The sequence below is a fragment of the Curcuma longa genome, chromosome 8 (assembly GCF_044706935.1).
Source record: "Curcuma longa cultivar G26 ecotype Majalengka, Jawa Barat chromosome 8, ITB_CL_G26_1.1, whole genome shotgun sequence".
Taxonomy (NCBI): domain Eukaryota; kingdom Viridiplantae; phylum Streptophyta; class Magnoliopsida; order Zingiberales; family Zingiberaceae; genus Curcuma; species Curcuma longa.
In genome coordinates, this window is record NC_133868.1 from 2,291,367 (window position 1) to 2,313,649 (window position 22,283).

The window sequence follows — 22,283 nt, forward strand, 5'->3', positions numbered from 1 at the left end:
AATGGATCAGATGGTTCCTAGATCAAGTTGTTGCATTGGAGCCCAGGGAGGAACTTGGTGAAGTCAAAGAGATAAAGTCCTAAATACATGAGGGTCATGACTATAAGGGTGGAAATTTAAGTTTTTCTTTGGACATGTAATATTATTGTAATAGTGTAATAGTGTGGTGATTGTTTTGGTAGTAGGTAAGCTACCTAGAGCTTGATGTAAGGAAGGGTCATGATTATGATAGCTTGTCATGTCAAGGTGCTATATTTGTTTGTGGAGGCTTACCATATTACTACTTGTGAAGGGTCAGTAATAATGGAATATATTCGAGGGCAATACATCGAATGTGTTATAGGTATACAGTAGAGCAAACTCTCCAACCCATCTCATATTCGGTGAATTATATTATTGAGTTTAACTGTTTTGCTAATAAATGTTGTTTGAACATATAGGCTTTTATATAGGATCGCATTTAGGGGAAGTTTTTATACTCTAATGGGATGCTTTACTTGCTCGTCTATTGATGTTTAACCTTCCATGTTTGAGATTGGTTTTATTTCATACTTATATGTTTAAACCTATTACAACTTAGCTCTTAAAACCTTCCTTTATTACATTATTAAATTTATGATGGTATTAAACAAATAGTGACATAGATTAGTCCCTCAAGCTCACTGTATTCTAATTGTGATATTTGCTATGTAATGTATAAACTAAAAGTGGAATAATATTTGAATATGGAAACCCTAAAAGGAATAAATAGCTATTATTAATGGAGAAATAAATAGTATAAAGTGAAACTCTAAGTCTAGCCTTTTATTAGAGCTCCTAGCCGCTCATAAAGACATATTGTGGAACATGTGCAGTGTGTATGACACTATATTGTTGTTTATCACGTGAGGACTTTAACCCATGTGTTAGATGACTACTAACAATTCACTTCTTAATAAACTTTCTTGTTGTAAACAAATGAGAAAAAACTAAAATTGGATACAAATCCATGTATGATTTAAAACTAGATTTTGCTTTATATATTTTATCTATGGTTCTTCTCATTTACCATTTTGTTTATGTACATCTTGTTGTACTTTCATTTATTGAAAATAATACTTTGTTTAGCACTTTCCTTTCTTATACAGAATGGTTTTGTTAATGTTTTGTAAAATTTTATGTGTTACTTTGAGAAAGGAATAAAACCATGTTTTGTTGTGGTACTTGTTTGTGTTGTGTTATTTATTGTCATCATGGACATGGATATATTCTAGCTAATTATCACTAGGTGGGGTACCTCCTGGCACATGAAAGATTAACTTGGGTCATGACAATTTATTTTAGTATCAGAGTGAGGTTCGCAATTTAACTTTCTGGGTTTTTGCACAAGTCAATGTGTATCTTTGACCAAGGAGACTTTTGCTCGTTGGTTTGTAATTTCATCTGTGATTTATTTGCTAAGTTATATTTTATTTCATGATGTCAGGTTATGCCTCGAGGCGGTGCTATTCGAGATCGATGTTGGGGCCAAGGTCAAGCTTGTAGTGGTGTGTTTATTGCACAGGGGGTTGATTAGAGTCCAGAGGACTTACTAGTTCTATTCCAGACTCATCATCAAATGCTTGTATCAATCTGGATGAGGGGATTGCAGGTCAGTCAGATGTGTCATATGTAATGGGCTTCAAGGATAATCCTTTTGAGCTTTGAGATTGCAGGTCATCAAATGCTTCAAGCATGTAGTAGTGTGTTTATTGCACAGGGGGTTGATTAGAGTCCAGAGGACTTACCTAGTTCTATTCCAGACTCATCATCAAATGCTTGTATCAATCCTGATGAGGGGATTGCAGATCAGTCAGATGTGTCATCTGTAATGGGCTTCAAGGTTGATCCTTTTGAGCTTTGAGAGTGTCCATGGTTAACAAAGCTATTATTGCAGCTGACTTGTTGGTGGATTACCTAGTTTTATTCTGAACTTGCCATCAGATGATGCTTGGATTGATCTCGGCAAGGAACTATAAATCATTAGATGTGCCACCTGCAATGGACAATGGACTCCAAGGTTAATCCTTTGAGAGTGTCAATGGTTAACCTGGCTACAATTCCAGCTAATGTGCTGATCGGTGAGGCACACATTCCTTTGCTTACCAAATTGGCAGAGGATCATTTTACATTTTTTCCATGGAGGTATTGATCCCTAGGAGGTGCGTGCATGGTTAGAAGATGTTGACTGTAGTTTTGAGTACATGTTCTGCTCGAATGTCAAGAAAGTGAAGTTAGCCACTTACCACTTTAAAGGCAAGTGGTTACATGGTAGAAAATTTTAAAATGTCACTTTAATAGTGATGAGTTTTAAATCAATTAAATTGTTGGGTTTAACTGTTGGGGTAATAAATGTTAAAGTTTCATCTTTCAACAAGTGGACTTTTATATGGGATTACATTTGAGAGAGAAAATTTTAAAATATAATTGAATGTTTTCATTCCTCATCTATTGATACATATTCTTTAAACTATTACACCATCCGTATCATGGTTTGAAATCTTGTGTTGTACCGGATGAAACGGGCGAAATATTTCATTCTGCCTGTCAATCAGCACTGGCATGCTCTGCACAAGACCTGCGGCAGCGGCGGACATGTCGCACGCCCCATCGATAGCAACGGAAGGGTCGTGCGACCCCGTCAACCATGACGGAGCGATCGCGAGACCTAATCGGCCATGACAAAGGCGACCCCGTCAGCAGCAACGGAGGGGGCCCCGTCGGCCGCGAAGAAGGGGTCGCGCAAGACATCGTGACACAGGGGCATATTTTTTAATAAAAACTTAGGTTAATAAACTAAATCAACTCCTAACTAAGATAGGAATAATCTAAATAGACTTAATTAAACCCTAATAAAATTATTTTATTAACTATATATTTTATTTATTTTAATTTAAAAAGCATATAATAAAATTTTATTTATTTATTACGATTACATTTTTTCTTTTTTAAAATTTTTTTTTTATATATTTTTATATTTTTTACATGTTTATATTAAATAGTTTATTTTTAATTAATATATTTTATATTTTAAAAAATATTGAAATCATATTAGCACGGCACGATACGGTACCAAAATCATATGGTTCCGATCATAGACTGAAACTCTGATACGACTCGAGATTTTAAACTATGATCCATATTTCATGTTTTTGTTTTTGTTTTATATCCATACTTATATCTATTACAACTTAGCTCTTGAAGCCCTCTTTTAAATATTATTAAAATCAGCACAACTAATGTCAAATACATTAGTCCCTCAAACTAACCATAATGAACGTGTGTGTGTGTGTGTGTGATATTTGCTATAAAATGTGTAAACTCAAAATGGAATAATACTTGAATATAAAAACTCTAAAGAGAATAAATGCCTAGCATAAATGGTGAAATAAATACTGAAAAGTAAACACTCTAAGCCTAGCTTTTATAGAGTTCCTAGCTACCCGTGGAGATATGTTTGTGTGTGACACGTACCTTTAGTGTTTATTTTGTGTGTGATGCTACATTGTTGTTTATCACCGTTTAGAGCTTCAACCCAGTTGGCATATAACTACTTATACTTTGGAGGACCAAACTCTAGTATTTTACTTCGTAGCAAATTTTCTTAATATAAAATGTGAAATAACTAAAGTTGGATCTAGATATATGTATTATTATTCATAAATGATATAAAATTTGAGCCTTAACTATATTGGAATCCTAACGTTGAAATGAGAACTACAACCCATTGAAATTCTTGGATTCTTACTTAGATTACAATTTATGCACAATTTTTTCTATTTAACCACATAGCAATTTGTGTTTCCTCCAAATTTCCCTTGGCCTGCAGTTTTATAGGCAAGGAAAGAATTTAGAGTCTTTTTAACTGTAAGAAATACCTAGAGATATTCTAACGTGCTGAAAAGTAGGTTTCACCTTACATGATTTACTTATCATTTTTCTTGTTTACCATTTTGTTATTGTAAATCTTGTTGTACTTTCTTTTATCGAAAAGAATACTTTGTTTAACACTTTGGTTTCTTATACAAATCGTTTTGTTAATGTTTTGTAAAATTTGCTCTATTAATAAATGTATATTTTGCTATGTGGTATTTGTTTATCTTGTGTTATTTATTAACATTAAGAATATGGATATTTTCTAGTCGTGATAGTTGGCGCTCAAGACAAGGATCGATACTTAGCGAAGGAGGAACAAGATGTCCAAGACATAGCAACATATTCGCCCGAGCATGATCGTCAATTTCATTCGTCTCTTGGAGTTCCACGTTTTGGTTGGCCAGTGAAACAAGATGTTTCTTGCGTCCCGATCAACACTTAACGATATTATAAACCATATTCTCAATATAACCCACATGCCTTAATTAATTAATCTTCTTCAACATTGAGGATTTATAGTATTTAAAAGTTGGAAATTGGAGTAATCAGAAGAACAAACATTTTAAATGGCTAACAAACTCAAGGTAGTGACACCTCTAGTAACTAAATTTGTTAGAATCGTATACCTGCTGATTTGAGATATGATGAAATTCTGTTTTCTCTATTACCTTCCTATCATTTACCCATATCTCATCTCACATGTGTTATCTTGTAAAAGACAAATGGTTTATCAGGATGCCAGCTTGTTTACATTATAAAAAGTTTGGTACTACAACAGTAGCAACCAAGTTTTATCCCACTAGATGGGGTCGACTATATGGATCCTTCTACGTCATTGGGTTCTATCCCCTACTATATCATCATCTATATTTAAATAAATTTTATCTTATTTTATTGTTGCTAACCAAGTCTTTTTTGATCTTCCTCTTCCTCGTTTGATGTACGTATTTTTCATAGTTTCACATCGCTTAACTGGAGCATTTATTGGTCGTCTAAGTACATGTCCGTACCATCTTAAATGTGTCTCTTAGAGTTTTCCCTCAATAGATGCAACTTCGACTTTTTCTAATGCTCTCATTTCTTATTTTGTCCATCCTCGTATGTCCACACATTAATCTTAACATCCTCATCTCTGCAACTCTCATCTTCTGCTCATGTGCTCGAGTCATAGCTGAACATTTAACGTCATATAACATAGTAGGTCTAACCGTCGTTTTGTAGAACTTCCCTTTAAATTTTAGAAGTACTTTACGATCACATAAAACACCGACACTCTCCTCCATTTCAACCATCCTACTTATATTCTATGTAAGACATCTCTCTCAATCCCTCCATCGTCTTACAAAAATGATCCTAAATACTTAAAGCTCTCAGTTCCAGACAACTCGTCATCTCCTATCTTAACAATTATCTCATTACGTCTAATATTACTAAACTTAAATTTCATATATTCTGTCTTTACTCTACTAAGCCTAAAACATTTCACTTCTAATGTTTCCCCAAGATTCTAGTTTAGCATTTACTCCTTCACGTGTCTCATCTACCAAAATAATATCATTTGCAAACAACATGCACCACGGTACTGTGTCTTAAATGTGTCCAGTGAGTTCGTCCATGATTAATGTAAAAAGATAAGGACTTAGAGTTGATCTTTGATGTAACTCTATCTTTATTGGAAATGCTTCAGTTAATCCGCTTGAAGTCTTCACTCTGATCATTACATCCTATGCATATCTTTAATTCAATATACTACGCTAACACCTCTCTTTTCTATAATTCTCCATATAATTTCTCTTGAGACTCTATTATAAGTTTTTTCTAAGTCAATGAATACCATATGTAGATCTTGCTTTTGCTCTCGATACTTTTCAATTAGTTGCCTGAGAAGATGTATAGCTTCTATTGTTAACCTTCCAAACATGAACCCAAATTGATTTTCGATCATCATGGTCTCTTTCCTTAATCTTTTTTTCTATTACTCTTTCCTAAAGTTTTATAGTATGACTCATTAATTTAATACCCCTATAGTTTGCACAATTTTGTACGTCTCCCTTATTCTTATATAAGGGCACTAGAGTACTTACCCTTCATTAATCAGACATTTTTTTTTTTCAATATCATGTTAAATAATTTTGTAAGTCATTCAATACCTTATTTTCCTAGGCACTTTCATACCTCTATCTTTGGAATATCATCTGTGGTCCAACAATTTTTCCATTTTACATCCTATTTAAAGCTTGTTCTACTTCTAAAGTTTGAATTTTACGATAAAAATTTAAATTTTTATACTCATTTGACCTACTTAAATTACCTAAATTAAGTTGGTCACCTAAAACTTTATTAAAAAGTTGATGAAAATACCTCTTCCACCACTTTTTTATTTCTCCATCATTTACTAGTACTATATTGCATTCATCTTTAATACATCTTATTTGAATAAGATCTTTTGTCTTCCTCTCTCTCACTTTAGCTATTCTATAAATGTCTCTTTCCCCTTCTTTTGTATCCAATTTTTGATATAACCATTCAAAAATTTCATTTTTAACTTCATTCACTGCTTTCTTAGCCTCTTTCTTAGCTCTTGTATATTTTTTAAAGTTTTCCTCATTCTTACAAATATATAATTCCTTATAAGTTGTTCGTTTTTCTTTCACTTTCTCTTGTACTTTCTCATTCCACCACCAAGATTCCTTACTTAGATGGTGCATGCCACTTTGACTCACCGAGTACACTCTTGACTATTATTTTCAACTTTGATATCCTCTTATCTCATGTCGTATTAGAGTTACCGTATATTTTACCTAATACTTGTACTTCTACCTTCTCCTTAAATATGTGTTGTCTCTCATCTTTTAACTTCGACCACTTAATTCTAGGAGTGGTGTATAGTTTCCTTCTATTAATACTATGTTTAAGGCGTATATTCAACCCTACTACCTATGTTAGATAGTTAAGCTTTCTTCAGGAATGACCTTGCAATCTTTACAAATCTTTCTATCCATCTTCCTAACTATAAGAAAATCAATTTACGATTTATTATTCCTACTTTTGAACGAGACCAAGTGTTTTTTTTCTTTTCTTAAAAAACATTTTAGTTAGTATAAATGCTAATAAAGTATGAACGTTTCTTTCCTCATGACTTTTTCTCCCTTATTTTGTTTCCCTTTAAAAACCTCTCTTACCCTAAACTCTAATCTCTCCAAAAATGATCTCACTCTCAAACTCCTCACGCCGCCACCGCCTCCATCCTTGCCCCCTGTCGTCGTCATCGTCGCCGCCGCACGTCGTCGCAGCACTGCCAATATTTCACAGCATCAAGTGCGAGTGGATATTTAATTGAGGTGGAGGTTCTTGCTTAATCACTTTCAATTTCCTTTCGTGCATGATTAAACCATTGGATCCCTTTTTGCTTGATCTTTTGTTGATTCAAAATTCAACCACATCCAATAATTTCTTAGCTCTGTTCGATTGCTAGTTTCACTCAGAATAAATCAAGTATATGTAGTGTATAAAATACTATCAATTTTATTTAGATTTCCATATACGGGAAGTAAAATTCATTTATTTTTGTTTGTTCTTATTAAAAGGTTATTCATATACAAGTTATTGTATAAGTCACTGTAAGGATACTTCCTTATGATAATCAATAAACAAAAGAAATTCATTCTATTAGCAAATATTAACAGATGGTATGTTTCTTTTGTTATCCGTATGGTTGATTTTTATCATGCATGTTGCTTACCTTTCTTATGATATCTATGATTCGTTTTTTTTCTAAGAATTAATAATGGAAAAAAAGAGATAATCTGAGTTATGATGAGAAAATAAGAGGGGATGAATATAATTAATAAATTATGTTCCTGCAAGTCGTATAACTGAAACAAGTAATATAACTATATGAGAGAATTTCGGCTCAACGCTCATAGGAAGTATATGACTTCTCAACTAAGTTAATTAAGAAGTGAATATACTCCTCGTGTTATGGAACTCAGTTCTATTTGTTATAAAAGATCTGAGATTAATTATATCAGAGTAATGAGGGAAATAACTCTATAAATAGAACTCTTTGCTCTGCAATTCGAAAGAACTTCCGAATCTTTCGACGCGTGCCTAAACTTCGAACAAATTGAAATAAAATTTTCCTCACAGGGTGGATTGCAAGTCGTTCACCCTATTCTTATGTGAGGCATCTCATGGGATGGATTGCAATCATCCATCCTATTTTCATGTGAAATATTTTTCGGGTGAATTGCGGATTGTTCACATGATCTATATATGTATAGATGCATACTTACGATGCAATTTCGTGACAGGTGGATTACAGGTCGTTCACTCTGTTATGCGATACATCTCTTTCAAGTGGGTTGCAAGTCGCTCACTTTGATATTTTTCATTTATATGTGATGTGTTTGTATTAGGCGGAAGGTAGATTGTTCACCTTTACTTCAACAACACCTTCTGGACGAGTATATTGTATGTTGTTCACCCACTCAATAAATCATATTGAGTTGTCGAATAATATAAGAAAATAATGAGAAGTTATGATATTAATTAAGAATGGAATAAAGACGAATGACATGAAATCAAAAAGATAAATGATAAATGATGTTATTGCCTCTTTAATACTATTTTTCATGCACGTCTATCGTATCTCTACTTTGCACTTTGTACTCACTTTCTTTTTCCCTTTAACCTCTAGATTCGCAGACTTGAGGCGATTTTCAAGGTTTGATCAATAAAGTTGAACGATTGTTCAGAGATACTCAGCAATAGTTATGGAGACGATTTCTACAAAGTCCATTAAGTTTGTTTTATTTGCATAGTTGGCTACTTAGTTATTTCGGCATTGTTTATTTCATTATCTACACGAGGTCAGTATGGTTGAGTCAGGTTTTGGGGTCAAACATTGTCTATATCATTGAATAAAGTATTACATATTTATGTTCGTACAGTCTCTATACCCTTGTTGGATATTATTTATGGATTTTGATGTCGAAATGAATATTGTCCGAGCAAGGAGGCTAACTTCCATATAGGGATGGAGGTCTCCGGGTCATGATAGATATCTTCATCTAACCCTACTTAAGGTGCATATATATTAATTACGTTCATAATTTCTTTCACTACCACTATTTTGAGAACTATAATTTTACCCCCCTTTCTAACTACTACAACTTCATCCTTTAACGAACTATGTACAACAATATCCACTTTATTTTTATTTTACTCTTTCCTGTGTACCATAACTTAAAACCCGAGTTCTCTATCATCTTTGTCTTCTCGCCTACTCATTTCATCCTTTAACGAACTATCTACAACAATACCCACTCCATTTCTTGTTTTATTCTTTCCTGTGTACCATAACTTAAAACCCGAGTTCTCTATCATCTTTGTCTTCTCGCCTACTCATTTTATCTCTTGTACACACAAAATACTAATTCTTCTACTAATTACCGTATTTACTACCTCCATTGCTTTACCAGTGAGGGTTCCTATGTTCCATGTTTCAAATCTTAGACTATTAGTTTTCCTATAATATTTGTTCTTATCCAACCTATGATGAGAGAATTTTTGTCTATTTAACACTACACTCGAGTTCTCATGGAAATGTAGTGGTCCTTACCGATACGTTACAGTCGAACTCTTGCATATTAATTACTACACCCGAGTTCTGGAGATGTAGGGATCCTTGCGAAGATGTTACAATCAGACCCTGCAACGCGTTCCTTTCGGAGAGCAATCTAGCATTAGCACAATAGTTTAATAGATTCATTCATTGAACATTTGCCTTAGTTTGATGTTGGTTGGCAACCTAACATAGCCCTCCTCCTTTATCAAGGCTTGGGACTGGTCATGACGGGTTTAATTCGTCATAGGTAGAGTTATAAGAAGTCTAGTATTTAGAATAACTTCTTTTGGATTAGACTACTGTTAAAAGTGAGTCAACTTGATGTGTTATTATCCCAGCCATGTAATCAGAGGTTAAATACATTACTTACCCAACTTAATTTAAAAACTTAGAAAAACACATCACAAAAATATAAATCATTTCAGGATTTTTTTCTTACACTAATTTCAAACATGATAGCCACATAAAAATCATAACAAAGTTATAGGATGGAATCAGAGGATTAATAAAGCATCAAAATTTTGAACTATAATGCAAGAATAAGTGTATTTAGCTTCTAAATAAACCATGCAACACTTACCAAGCAATCTAATCGAGCATTTATAGTTTCAACATCTTTCAGAGGCTGCAACAGGTTTGCGCGAAGTAGTCTAGTCCTGGAATGCACAAGCATAACCTAAATTTAAGATGGGAGGAAGAAAAAGAAAATATGAAGCATGGTAAGTATGCACGATTGCTCATATTTCATTTTAGAAAACACCAAAATTTGAACTTCAGACTACCAAACAAACTTTAAAGACTGAAAAATTAACACCAATTTCTAAACATTAATATTACATGTATTACATGTTAACCATCTAATATAAGTTGAACTGAGTTTTTAATTTTAATCTTTACAATTAAGAAGACAAAAAGGGCTGACTGGAAACATATTATACTGCTAGATATTGAGGTGGTACATGCACAAAAAGAACGATGGAGGAATAGAATGAAGTAACATGAATAATTTCAGGTGTTGGTATTGTGCAAACATAGTTCAACAGATATGTGCATGCGTACATTATGGTGATATATTGTGCATGTCAATGATATAGTTTAAAGAAAACCAAGCAACAAACATTTTGTCCACCATCAGAAAATTGATAAGAATACAAAAATTATATACCATGTGTGGTCGACTTCTATTTATATTCAGAAAAAAAAACTGAATGATTGACAATCATCCACCATCAGAAAATTAATATCAATACAAAAGTTATATACCATGTGTGGTCGACTGCTATTTATCATTCAGAAAAAAGAAGAAAAAAAAACTAGATGCTTGACAATTATGACAGAGGACATGATACTCAAGATTTTGGCAGACAATTGGATTATTCAGATTATTGGAGCAATAGGTCCCTGCCGAGAGAACGAGGGTTGCAAAGGACAAGTCGGGAACATGTCGACACAATTATGTTCAGAAGGGACAGGGTGGTTAATAGCTTTAGCTAGAACCTAGAAGCCTGGAACCCTAACACATTTAACCCCCCAAATATTTCTGATCCACCTAGGTGGTTTGCTAATAAATGTTGGTAATAGCTAACAAAGTAGTAGGATGAATTACCATTATCACCCTTCGCCACTTATGGCTTACCTATGTTCTTAATTCTTATTTAAAAACATAGGCATGTTGAATCCCTTCAGATTGTGATGTTCTTCATGTGTCAGCATGGTAACCACCATAGCTCATGGAAGGCAATCCCGGTTCTCTGCTTCTAAAGGCAAAGAATAATTGAAAATGGCCCAATGGCAGTTATGGTTGGAATAAAGTACGTATGATGATTGTTATTGACCCCCAAAACAGATTTCATGATGATATCATTTTAAAGAATAGGTTTAATCTCATTTGATGTATTAAGTCAATAGGTATTACATTGGAGTGCTACATGATCTCTTATCATATGAAAAATAGAGCTTACTGTCTCACTCAACATCAGAGGGGGCCAAATCTTAGGATTAGAGTTTCTTCTTCATCAATCCTGTTAGGGGGAGACTTTGAATTTTATGTGATGGCATGGCCTCCCCTCTTCTACAACACATTCCTTATGTCTTACTATTTCTTCCTCTTCTGTAGCAGTGTGATCCCTCCACACTATATGTTAGCCATGTTGTGCCCTTCTTGTTCATGGATTCCCTTTTCAATGCTTCTTATTTCCCTTCAGGCTCTCAGCTCTACTACCCATGAATCCCAATCTAGTGTCAACCATATTAGCCCTCTACGACAGATTTTCTATCACAATTCACCAAGACCTCTGTTATGAAGCTACTCACCCTCTCCATGACTCATGTCATCAACCATGTATCTCCCTTTGTAATGTCGATATTTCAATTGTGTATCCTATGAAGGAAGCAAAGTCAGAAGAAATTAAAGTTTTAGAAAAAAATTTTCAATAGCACTTTTGTTTCCTTTGGCAAAAATAAGGGAGGGAATGAAAATACAAGAGAAATGCTTTCCTAGTTTTCTTCTATATTGTTTCCGTCCTATTTGAGCAAGAAGCTTATGTTTACGTGCAATTGAGATTAAATCCAAACCTTAAAAATTCAAAATTATTTTTTCTTTTCAAATCTATTTTTTATTAATATTTTTTTCATGTTTAAAAAAAAAATCAAAGTTCCCCTCCCCCTTTCCTTCATTCTCAAATAGTTTCACAATTTCTTCGATAAACTTTCCCCTAGTTTTTGTTTTTCCTTAGTTGTTTTCATCCTTTATAAGAAACATGGGCTAAGTATATTGTCATAGCTCGTTTCTTCTACCATTACAGCAACTCCACCCTCCCACATGTCGCATCCATTCTCTTCTTCCTCCTAAGGTATTGGTACCATCAACCTAGTCTACCTTACTTAAGCTCCCATGTTATAGACATCATCAAGCCCCTTTACCCAAAGGATACCTCCAATTGCCCCCTTTTACATTGAACACCATCTCAAGGAGGACAAGTAGCAAGACCACCATCAAGGTCATCAATCCCACCTGATCTCTTCCCACTCCCTCCTTCCACCTAATTGCCCATTAGAAGAGACAAAACTAATATCGGAACCAAAACTCTCTCCTTGTCTCAATGTTAAAACAATCAAGAGAAAGGATGAGATCTCTCTAAGTTGAGGGTTCCAACAATGGTAGCATCTTGTCCAAATCATAACCACCGGTGGAAGTTCACCTAGATCATGACCAACAACTATTTGGCCTAGATCGGTGACAATCTCATTGTTGTCACTTTATGTGCAACATTTCACCTTCCAGTACCCCTGTCTTCCACAGAACACATGAGCAATCTCAAAATCACCAAAATCCAATGGCCTCTTTCTTCAATCTACAACTCCTGCTGGATGCCAACAAAGCATCCTTCACTAAATCACGTTTGTTTGTTGGGAGAAGAGCAGTGGGTGGCACAATCTGGGTAAGCAACAGGATTGAGAGTTGTGCAGTTGTGATTGGACTTACTGCCAGGGGAGAATAGGGGTGAATGTTATTGTTTGCTAAGTGAGGAGCGACAAATGGCTCAATCTTAATGGGCAAGGTAGGCAAATGACAATGGATTTGCCAACAATTGATGACGGGATTAAGGTAGACCTGCCCACAGGTCGGATCCAAACCAGATCCTGCCTGGAACCAGGTCAACTAGCAAATTACCCATTGATCCGGCCCGTCTAGAGACGAGCCGATTAAAGGTCAGGCCCCAAGTAACCGGCAGTTCAAATCGTTGGTTAACAACTTATTTATTTAAAAAATCTTTTTTTTATTTTGCTTTATATTTTTAAAATTATTTAATAATATTTTAGTGATATTAATGGTGTAGTTCAATATAACTAATTTTCTTAAAATTTTTCAATGTGGGATTATTGTACATTTCTATTAATTTACTTTTAACTCATTAAATTTATTAATCTAAATCTCTTAATAGGTTACTTGTAGGTCTTATTCTATCTTTTTATCATATAGACTATTTGACTTGTCTCATATATCCAATAATAAATTTATCAAGCGATATAATTTATTGAACAACAAAATTATATATATATTGAAGATTATTATTGAACATATAAAAACAATCAAAAGATATAACTTATGTGATATATATCTCATCATACTAAAATATAATAATATTAATGTTAGATTAAAAAAATCATTGATATCAAAAAATAAAAATAGTTCAAGGTTTAATATAATATTATTCTCGATCTACTTTGATTTCGACTTTTTGGAAGCACAAACACTATTTGATGATTGAACTAAAGTTATAAAAATAATAAAAGGAATACAATTTTCAAAGGACGAAGTAGAAGATTTTAATACTAAAGGAACTAACGAACTACGTGATTTTAATTCTCTTACACTCTAAGTGGATAAATAGATAACTTAAATAAATGCACAACTTTTTTATTTTTATTTTGCACATTTATAAATTTTTTAATATTTTTAAAAAAATAAAATATTAATAATATTTTGAACGGTTGCGAATTGTGAACCGAACTATAACCAACAGTTTCGAACCATGAATCATAACCACCTTGAACAATTAATGTTAAAGGTCAACATTCTTAGAATCGTCGAACCAACGATTCCGAACTGTGGTCGGGTCTTAGATTAACGGTGGCATGGGGAGGAGGAGTGGTTATGTTCATCAAGAAAAAAGCACAAGACTGGGAAGGGTGTAGTTTATGAGAGAGAGTCAGGATGATGAAAGTCATTTTTCCCCAGATGCTCATAGGAAAAAATTCTCTATTGGTCATAACCTTATGCAAAATAGTGAAAAACCTAAAAAATACTTTTGAAGAAAACACTTTCCATGAAACAAACGGACCTACTCTCATCATATCTCCTCACTCGAATTAGATATTAAAGCCAATTCTATTTTTGCCCACACCACTAGTATTAGTTTCCAAGGTTGTTATATCAAAATTGGGTTAGTCATTATCTCTCTCCCCCCTCCTCTCAAGTAGATAAAACTTTACTCAATGACTTCATTTGACATCCTTCTTTATCTCCCAGAGAAATATTGAATTTTACTTACCTCTTTTATGTCTGAGAGTGGATATTGATAACTTATATCTCTTTTTCTCTATAACCCTTTAGAATTTGGCACTTCATCTTTGCAAACTCTAGACACCTAGGATTTAATTTAAGCAGAATTATAGAGAAAGGTTAGATCAACTTAGTCAAAGTTGCTTTTAAAGATTGTTATAGCCTTAGTCAAAATCTTCTAAAAATTATTACAAATTCCAGCCTAAATATCAATGATTGTTACCACCTAGGATTTTATGTAGTATCATAGAAGTTTCACAAAAATGGTATTAGTGTTGCATTTTTAGCATTTCATTCAAGCATCTTATCGGTTTTATCTTTCTATTTATATGAGATTTTACATTTTTTAACAAGTTGGACATTGGTAAATACAAGATTTGAAATTTCGTGTCATGCCACCCGAAACGGACAGTATTTACCATTCTAGTGCGGAACCTGCACCGGCACAGCTACTACGAGAGTGTCGTGAGGTCGCAGAAAGCACTACGACCCCGTGGCGTCCCTCCACGAGGGTCGCGAAGGGCGCCACGACGGAGGTTGTTCTCCAGCTGCTATGGCGGGATGCACAAGCGTAGAAGAAAGGAGTGGCCGGAGTAGTGGGGAGAAAGGGAACACAGCGCCGACATCGGTTACTCACGTGGATGGCGCCAACGGTCAGGCGTAGTGGATGGGCGCTCAAGGAAGGGAGAGAACAACGACAGAGAACTTTAAGTTTTAAAAACCTTAATGTTTAATTAGAATACTTAATTTAATAGTCCAATCAACTCCTAACTTAAATAGTTAATTCAAACAAATTTCCTAAAATCCTAATTGAATTATTCTATTAAAATATATAAAAATTTATTTAAAATTCTAACAAATTCTTTAGAAATTTTTATATTCCCAAAATCCTCTAGTGGGCCACGACAGCCTCCGTGGGTCGTCGCAGCCACTATTTTTTATTTAGTTAATTTTTTTATTTTTTAAATATATATATTTTTATAAATAAACTATTATTAATAACAGTTATAAAATATTAAAAATTATTTCAAAATTTTTAAGTAATTTTATAAAATAATAAATATTTTATAAAATAATTTAAATTTTTTACTATATATTGAAAATTAAATATAAATTTAAAATAATGTAAAAAAATTAATATATAATTCTTAAATATTTCAAATAAATTTTTAAAAATAAAAAATTTAAAAATACATTCAAAAAAATAATTTAAGATTTTCAAATAATTTTATAATTATTTTTAGCCTTTCAAATGATTTTATAATTTTAAATTTAGTTTTAAATTTTGAGAATTATTTTTTAAAATAATTTTTATAAAAATTTAATAAGCATTATTTAATGAGAAAATATTGACATATAAATTCAACATCTCAAAATATAGAGCATATTTAATAATCAAATATTAATAAAATCAATATACATTTATATTTAAAATTTAAAAAATATCAAAACTATATCGGCACGATACGGAATCGAAACCGTATCATTTTGGTTCGAGACCGAAACCTCGGCACAGGTCAAGATTTTAAACCTTGGGTAAATATCTATGATGTGCAATCCAACTTAAGGAAAAGTTATAGAATATATAGATTTGGTCCCACATATAGTATTTAGTCATTAGATATCATGTTAAGAGTCTTATAAATATGGGGGTAATTCATTTATTTTCTATCAAATAAAGAGTGTTTTTTTATCCCTTTTCAACTAATAGAATGCAAGCTCAGAACAAAGACAAACAAATTTTAGCGCTAACACCATGGACTAAAATCTCATGTTGTCACCCAACATGACCATGACCAAAATTTACTATTCCAATTGATGTTGGAACTAGCGAATCTTAGTAGCCAACTAAGAGAAATCAACAAGAAAAGAGGAGGATACACTAAAGGAAAATGAAGAGGAGGTGGTCACAACTGAAATTGGAGAAAAGAAGAGGATGAATTCATCAACAAGTGTAGAAGGGTGGCTTCGCATACATAGGAAACAGACCACTCAAATGTGTAGGGATACCTTCATTTTTGGTACTACCCAAGCCTAAATCTGATTAACTACTCATTTACTAAACTTGATTAAGTATCCACTTAGGTGGCAAACAAATGCACTCATGTGTAACTGCAAATAAGTCAAGTACGCTTGGGGGTTTTTAAATTAATTTGAATGACCCTAACCTATACACAAATCAAGTACTTGACCATAACTTAAACAGTTAAAGTACCCAAGCATCAACCCTACCAACCTATAGGAAAGATGGTAGGGGAAGTCAGGGACATAAATTTTTGACTGCACAAGTGGGGTGGGTGAGTATATTATTACTTATAGGTATTCAAGGTAGTAATAAGTTGAATAAGTCATATAACTCATGAATAGTATATAGCATGGTGTAAAATACTGTCATACCAATTGGCATGGGCGAAATTTTCTATCTGCCCGCCAACCAGCATTGGCACGACTTCGGAGCCGCAAGACCGCCGCAATCTCACAGTGTCACAACGAAGCCACAACCTAACGACATCCTCTGTTTTTTATTTTTCATTTTCCATTTCTATTTTTTTATTTTGTAGACAGTTAATTCAAATTCTTTTCCCTATTCTTTTCTCTCTCTTAATTTTTCTCCTTCCTTGATCCGTTAATTTTGTTTCCTCCTTCATCATTAATTCCCCCCCCCCCCCCCCCTCCATCCATACACAAGGGTAAATAGAGAGGAAAAAAACTCTTTACTTCTTTAACGATGGTTAATTTTTTCCTCCTTCATCCATCCATAAGATAAACAAAAAAAAAAACATCCCTCTTAAAGAATGGTTAATTTTTTTCTCTTCATCTATCCACGAGGTAAATTGAGAAAAATAAACCTCTTTAAGATGAAGGAAATAGATTATTAGGGAAAACTATATATATATATATATATATATATATATATATATATATATATATATATATAATTTCTAACCTTATCAGATATACTACTATGAATCAAATTATTGTATATATAAATTTGATTTAATTTTAAATTGATCAAAACAAATTCAAATTAAATCCAATTTAAACCTATTTGATCCTGCCATCTCTACTTGGTAGACTTCAGCTAAAATCCTAAATTAACTTTTACTCAATAAGTATCAAATATTTCACGAGATAATATCAAAAGTTAAACTCTAACATTCAACATCTCAAATATAACTCAACAATAAGCATCTATAACAATCAAATATTAATAAAAATATTTTTTAATTAATATAATTATATTTAATCAAATATCGAAACCATATCAGCACGGCATGATAAGGTACCAAAATTATATCGTTCCCGGTTATAAATTGAAACTTCAACACGGTTCCAAATTTTAAACCTTGGTCTATAATACGAAAAAATATTATTAAACTTGTATAAGGTATGATGAATAAGTACTCAATTAATACATAGTTAATTAGCTATTTACAAATATTGTATACTTTATAGTCAATTAATAAACTGTTAGAGTTAAGTTTAAGTATATATATTAATTAACATTAAGTTAACATTAAATAGCTAAAATTATAGTTTATACTTGAATAGTTAAATTATATACTTTATAGTCAATTACCTATTATCTACATACTTTATAGTTAAATTTAACTATTTAATTAGTCAGGTTTAATTGAAATAGCTTTATAGATTAATTGTAACTAAAACATAACATGCATATAGCATTGTAGATTATTTAATTTATTTCTTAGTATTAGAATATTTAGGAATAAATATTCTAGTAGGGATAAATATTCTGTTTTTCTTTTTTAGAATAATTCTCCTAGAATAGGTCTCTATATTCGTGTATAAATAGGGGCTTATATCTTGTAATAGAATAAGAGAAATTCATTGTATTATTATTTTACATGGTATCAGAGCCCGGTTAGGTTTGGGTTTTCCTCCCTCGTCAGGTTTAGGGTTATCCGCTCAAACCAATCCTCTTCCTTCTCTCTTTGTTCGCCACGCATTTTCCTCGCGTGTGTTTCTGTTCGTCATCAGCAGCGACCGAGTCTTTCTCTTCTGGCCGATTGCAAATCCGAACGCCTCCGCCGCCTTACTCGTTGCGCGTTTTCCTTGTCGCGACGCAGCAATCGCAGCGGCTTCCTCGTCACGCGTCTTCCTCGATGCGACGAGCAACACGCCTCCTCCGCCGCCTTCCTTGTCGCGCATTTTCCTCGTTGCGACGCAGCAATCGCAGCGGCTTCCTCGTCGCACGTCTTCCTTGACGCGACGAGCAGCACGTCTCCTGAGCTGCCTTCCTCGTCGCGTGTTTTCTTCGTTGCGACGCAGCAATCGCAGCGGCTTCCTTATCGCGCGTCTTCCTTGACGCGACGAGCAACACGTCTCCTGAGCTGCCTTCCTCGTCGCGTGTTTTCTTCGTTGCGACGTAGCAATCGCAGCGGCTTCCTTATCGCGCGTCTTCCTTGACGCGACGAGCAACACGTCTCCTCCGCCGCCTTCCTTGTCGCGCGTTTTCCTCGTCGCGACGCAGCAATCGCAGCGGCTTCCTCGTCCCGCGTCTTCCTCGACGCGACGAGCAGCACGTCTTCCTTGCGACGCCACTCTTCCCGTGGTTGCGCGCTCCTGTTTCTTCCTCGCGACGCCACTCTTCCCGTGGTCGCGAGCTTCTGTGTCTTCCTCGCGACGCCACTCTTCCCGTGGTCACGCACTCCTGTTTCTTCCTCGCGACACCACTCTTCCCGTAGTCGTGCGCTCTTGTTTCTTCTTCGCAACGCCACTCTTTCCGTGGTCGCGCACTTCTGTTTCTTCCCATCGCGCGTTTTCCTTGTCGCGACATAGCAATCACAGCGGCTTCCTCGATGCGACAAGTAGCATGTCTTCCTCACGCGGCTAGGGTCTCGACGCAAGGATCGTGCCGTCTTCTTCTACTCGTCCATGTCTCCTCTCTTCTCAACAGAAGCAACAACATCAGCCGCTTCTCTTCTCCACTGCCCTCTTCTAGTAACGGCAGCAAGCTAGCAAGTTCCAGCTCTCCGAATGTCAAGCTCATGTCAAATCAGGGGAAGCCTCTTTCAGATCCTGAACGATACAGACGATTAGTAGGGAGACTAAGCTACCTTACTGTTACTCGTCCGGATATCTCATTTACAGTAAGCGTAGTAAGTCAACTCTCCATGCAAGGAACATTGGGATGCTGTAACAAGCATTATCCGATATATCAGAGGTGCTCCAGAAAAGGGCCTTTTATATGAAGACAAAGGATATCCTCGAATTGACTACATATGTAACAAGCTGGGTACATATGATTTATATCCTCCAGCTTGAGGGGGAGTGTTAGAATATTTAGGAATAAATATTCTAGTAGGGATAAATATTCTGTTTTTCTTTTTTAGAATAATTCTCCTAGAATAGGTCTCTATATTCGTGTATAAATAGGGGCTTATATCTTGTAATAGAATAAGAGAAATTCATTGTATTATTATTTTACACTTAGAAACAAATATTCCACCGAATTGTCATGCAATAAAGGAAGTGTATAATTTGCAATTTGGATAGTCATGATTCCTGATTCCAATTCCAGAATCAATGAATCCATTGTTATTAAACTATGATTAAAACACAATGAATATAGCTTATCAAATTATGACTATTTAACATGAATTTACTTAACCAATTCCGAGAAAATAATGCTTGAAATGTAACTTGTCAGAGGAAATTTTTAACTGGCTGCCAAAGCAGGGGATTGTTGCATACCCGCCGATGGTTTTTGTTGTTTTCAGCAACTGAAATAGGCTTCTCTTCTTGTTGCTGGTGCTCCACGACTCAGAATGCAATGGATCAATAATTTCCAAATTTTGAACACTGTTAAGCATGGTGCATAGGCAAGCTTAAGAATAGCTCTTATTGCAAAGATAGTAAACAAATCAATTTTGTTTGTATTTCTAGTTTTATGGTTACTAGAAACAACAAAAATATCATTTAGAAAAGAATACCTGGTAGCATCAATATTCAAGTGATCAAAGGAGCCATTGAAAGTAACCTGGGAAAAGTAAAATCAATAGATATATTACCATTAACAATATATTTAAAAGATAAGTATTAAAAAATTTGCCACAGATACAGTTTAAAACTATGGACTGCAAGACAATTCCATGGCAAAAAGTGCAGTCCCGTGACATAGAAGTTACCAAAGTTTAAAGTTTTGGTCTGTCCAAAATGATATGTTTCTTACTGTTCTATGCCAACACTTGGCATGCTTCACAGCATGTCAAGATCCATTCACATGAGTTTCAATTCCATAATCTTCTTCAACTTAGCTTGTTTACCTCCAAATTGATATCTATAGCAATTATAAAGTCCAATGAAATAGAAATTTGAAGCAATAATTTAAAATAATATAATAATCATATGACTAACAATTATACTCAATACCAAAAAAAGTGTCATTAGTTTTAATAGCATCCTAGCGAGATCATTTGTATTATTTCTCAAGCTAGTTTCTCCACATGTGCATAAATATCTCAACTAACCATTAAGAGGACTTGTAACGGCACAACTGAAACTGGACCTGGAACAAGTATAGTGCACGACATGAATATAACTCAGTTTCACGACTCCAGTTCTTGTTGCTAGTATTTCTCTCCTCTTTCTTGTTGCTAATCCACTAGTTGATTCTCATCTTCCACTTTCCTCTCCTTTTATAGTATTTCTCCTCATGATCGGTAAATGGAATCAAAGAGTGAGACACATGGGAATTTTCATCTCTCAGCTAGTCTGGATGGTACCAATCAAGACAAGCTCTATCTTGGTCAGCACCACCAAAACTGTGTTGGTACAAGCACTATAATCCGTGAAGACACCACATTAATATCAAAACAATGGTTTAGGTAAATAAAAGATTTAGTAAATAAAGCCCCATGTCCTTGGATCTGAGATCCAAGACACAAAAAATTGTATAAGGTCAAGTGATCTAGTTTATTTAACACATAGTTATGATAACACGATCAAATAATGACTCAATCAAGTTTAGATTTCGTCCTGAGAAAGAGTTTCAGTGGCCTGCAATTTCAGTATTGTGTCAAAGTGACAACACACGAGGAGGAGGAGGAGGAGGAGGAGGAGGAGAGAGGCAGGTAAGTACTTAAAATAGCTATTCGGCAGTTGCTGCTTCAATCAACTAAAGATGTTCGAGAGCTCCACCCTTGTAAAGCTATTTTTTAGTTCAAAATATTTGATGAACTCATGCAATCGTATAAACCTTTTTTTGTGAAATGAAGAAAACCTTTTTTTCTAATAATCTAAGTGTCCGGGCTTCACCCGATTAATCTTGGAGGTAGACAGCCTTCCCCCGATTCACCTATTGGATAAATCCTGAGCACAATTTATGCACACACTCAAAGGCCAACCTCTAGAATATTCGTCCCTATTGAGATTCGAACTTTGATCCTCTTATTTATTTCACTGAATGTTTTACCACTACACCACACTCGTGGAGGCTAAAGTATGAAGAAAACCCTTATTAGTTGTATTGCAAAGCGATTCTTGCAAAGTTATATCGAGTCATTGCAAATCATGAAGAAGTTCCTTCCTGGTAGACTAGCAGAGATGTTCACAAATTGTGCAGAATAATTCTGACTTTAAAAGAAGTTGTTCTAAATCCTCTCGCTCACATAAAAATTTATATACATTTTACCCCCATAATCTTCTTCCACTTAGTTTATTAACTTGTAA

The 22,283-nt window shown here is 34.3% G+C and overlaps 1 protein-coding gene across 1 annotated transcript in view; it reads right to left on the reverse strand.

Annotated features, from left to right (window-relative positions):
- Positions 1-22,283, reverse strand: part of LOC141833183 (DNA mismatch repair protein MSH4) — a 42,408-nt gene that overhangs the window by 12,513 nt on the left and 7,612 nt on the right. Inside the window, exons 6-8 of the mRNA XM_074720569.1 lie at positions 20,546-20,592; positions 20,307-20,414; positions 10,104-10,179 (exon numbers count right to left, since the gene is read on the reverse strand). Of these exons, the coding sequence (XP_074576670.1) occupies positions 10,104-10,179; positions 20,307-20,414; positions 20,546-20,592 (231 nt within the window). The remainder of the gene's footprint in view (positions 1-10,103; positions 10,180-20,306; positions 20,415-20,545; positions 20,593-22,283) is intronic.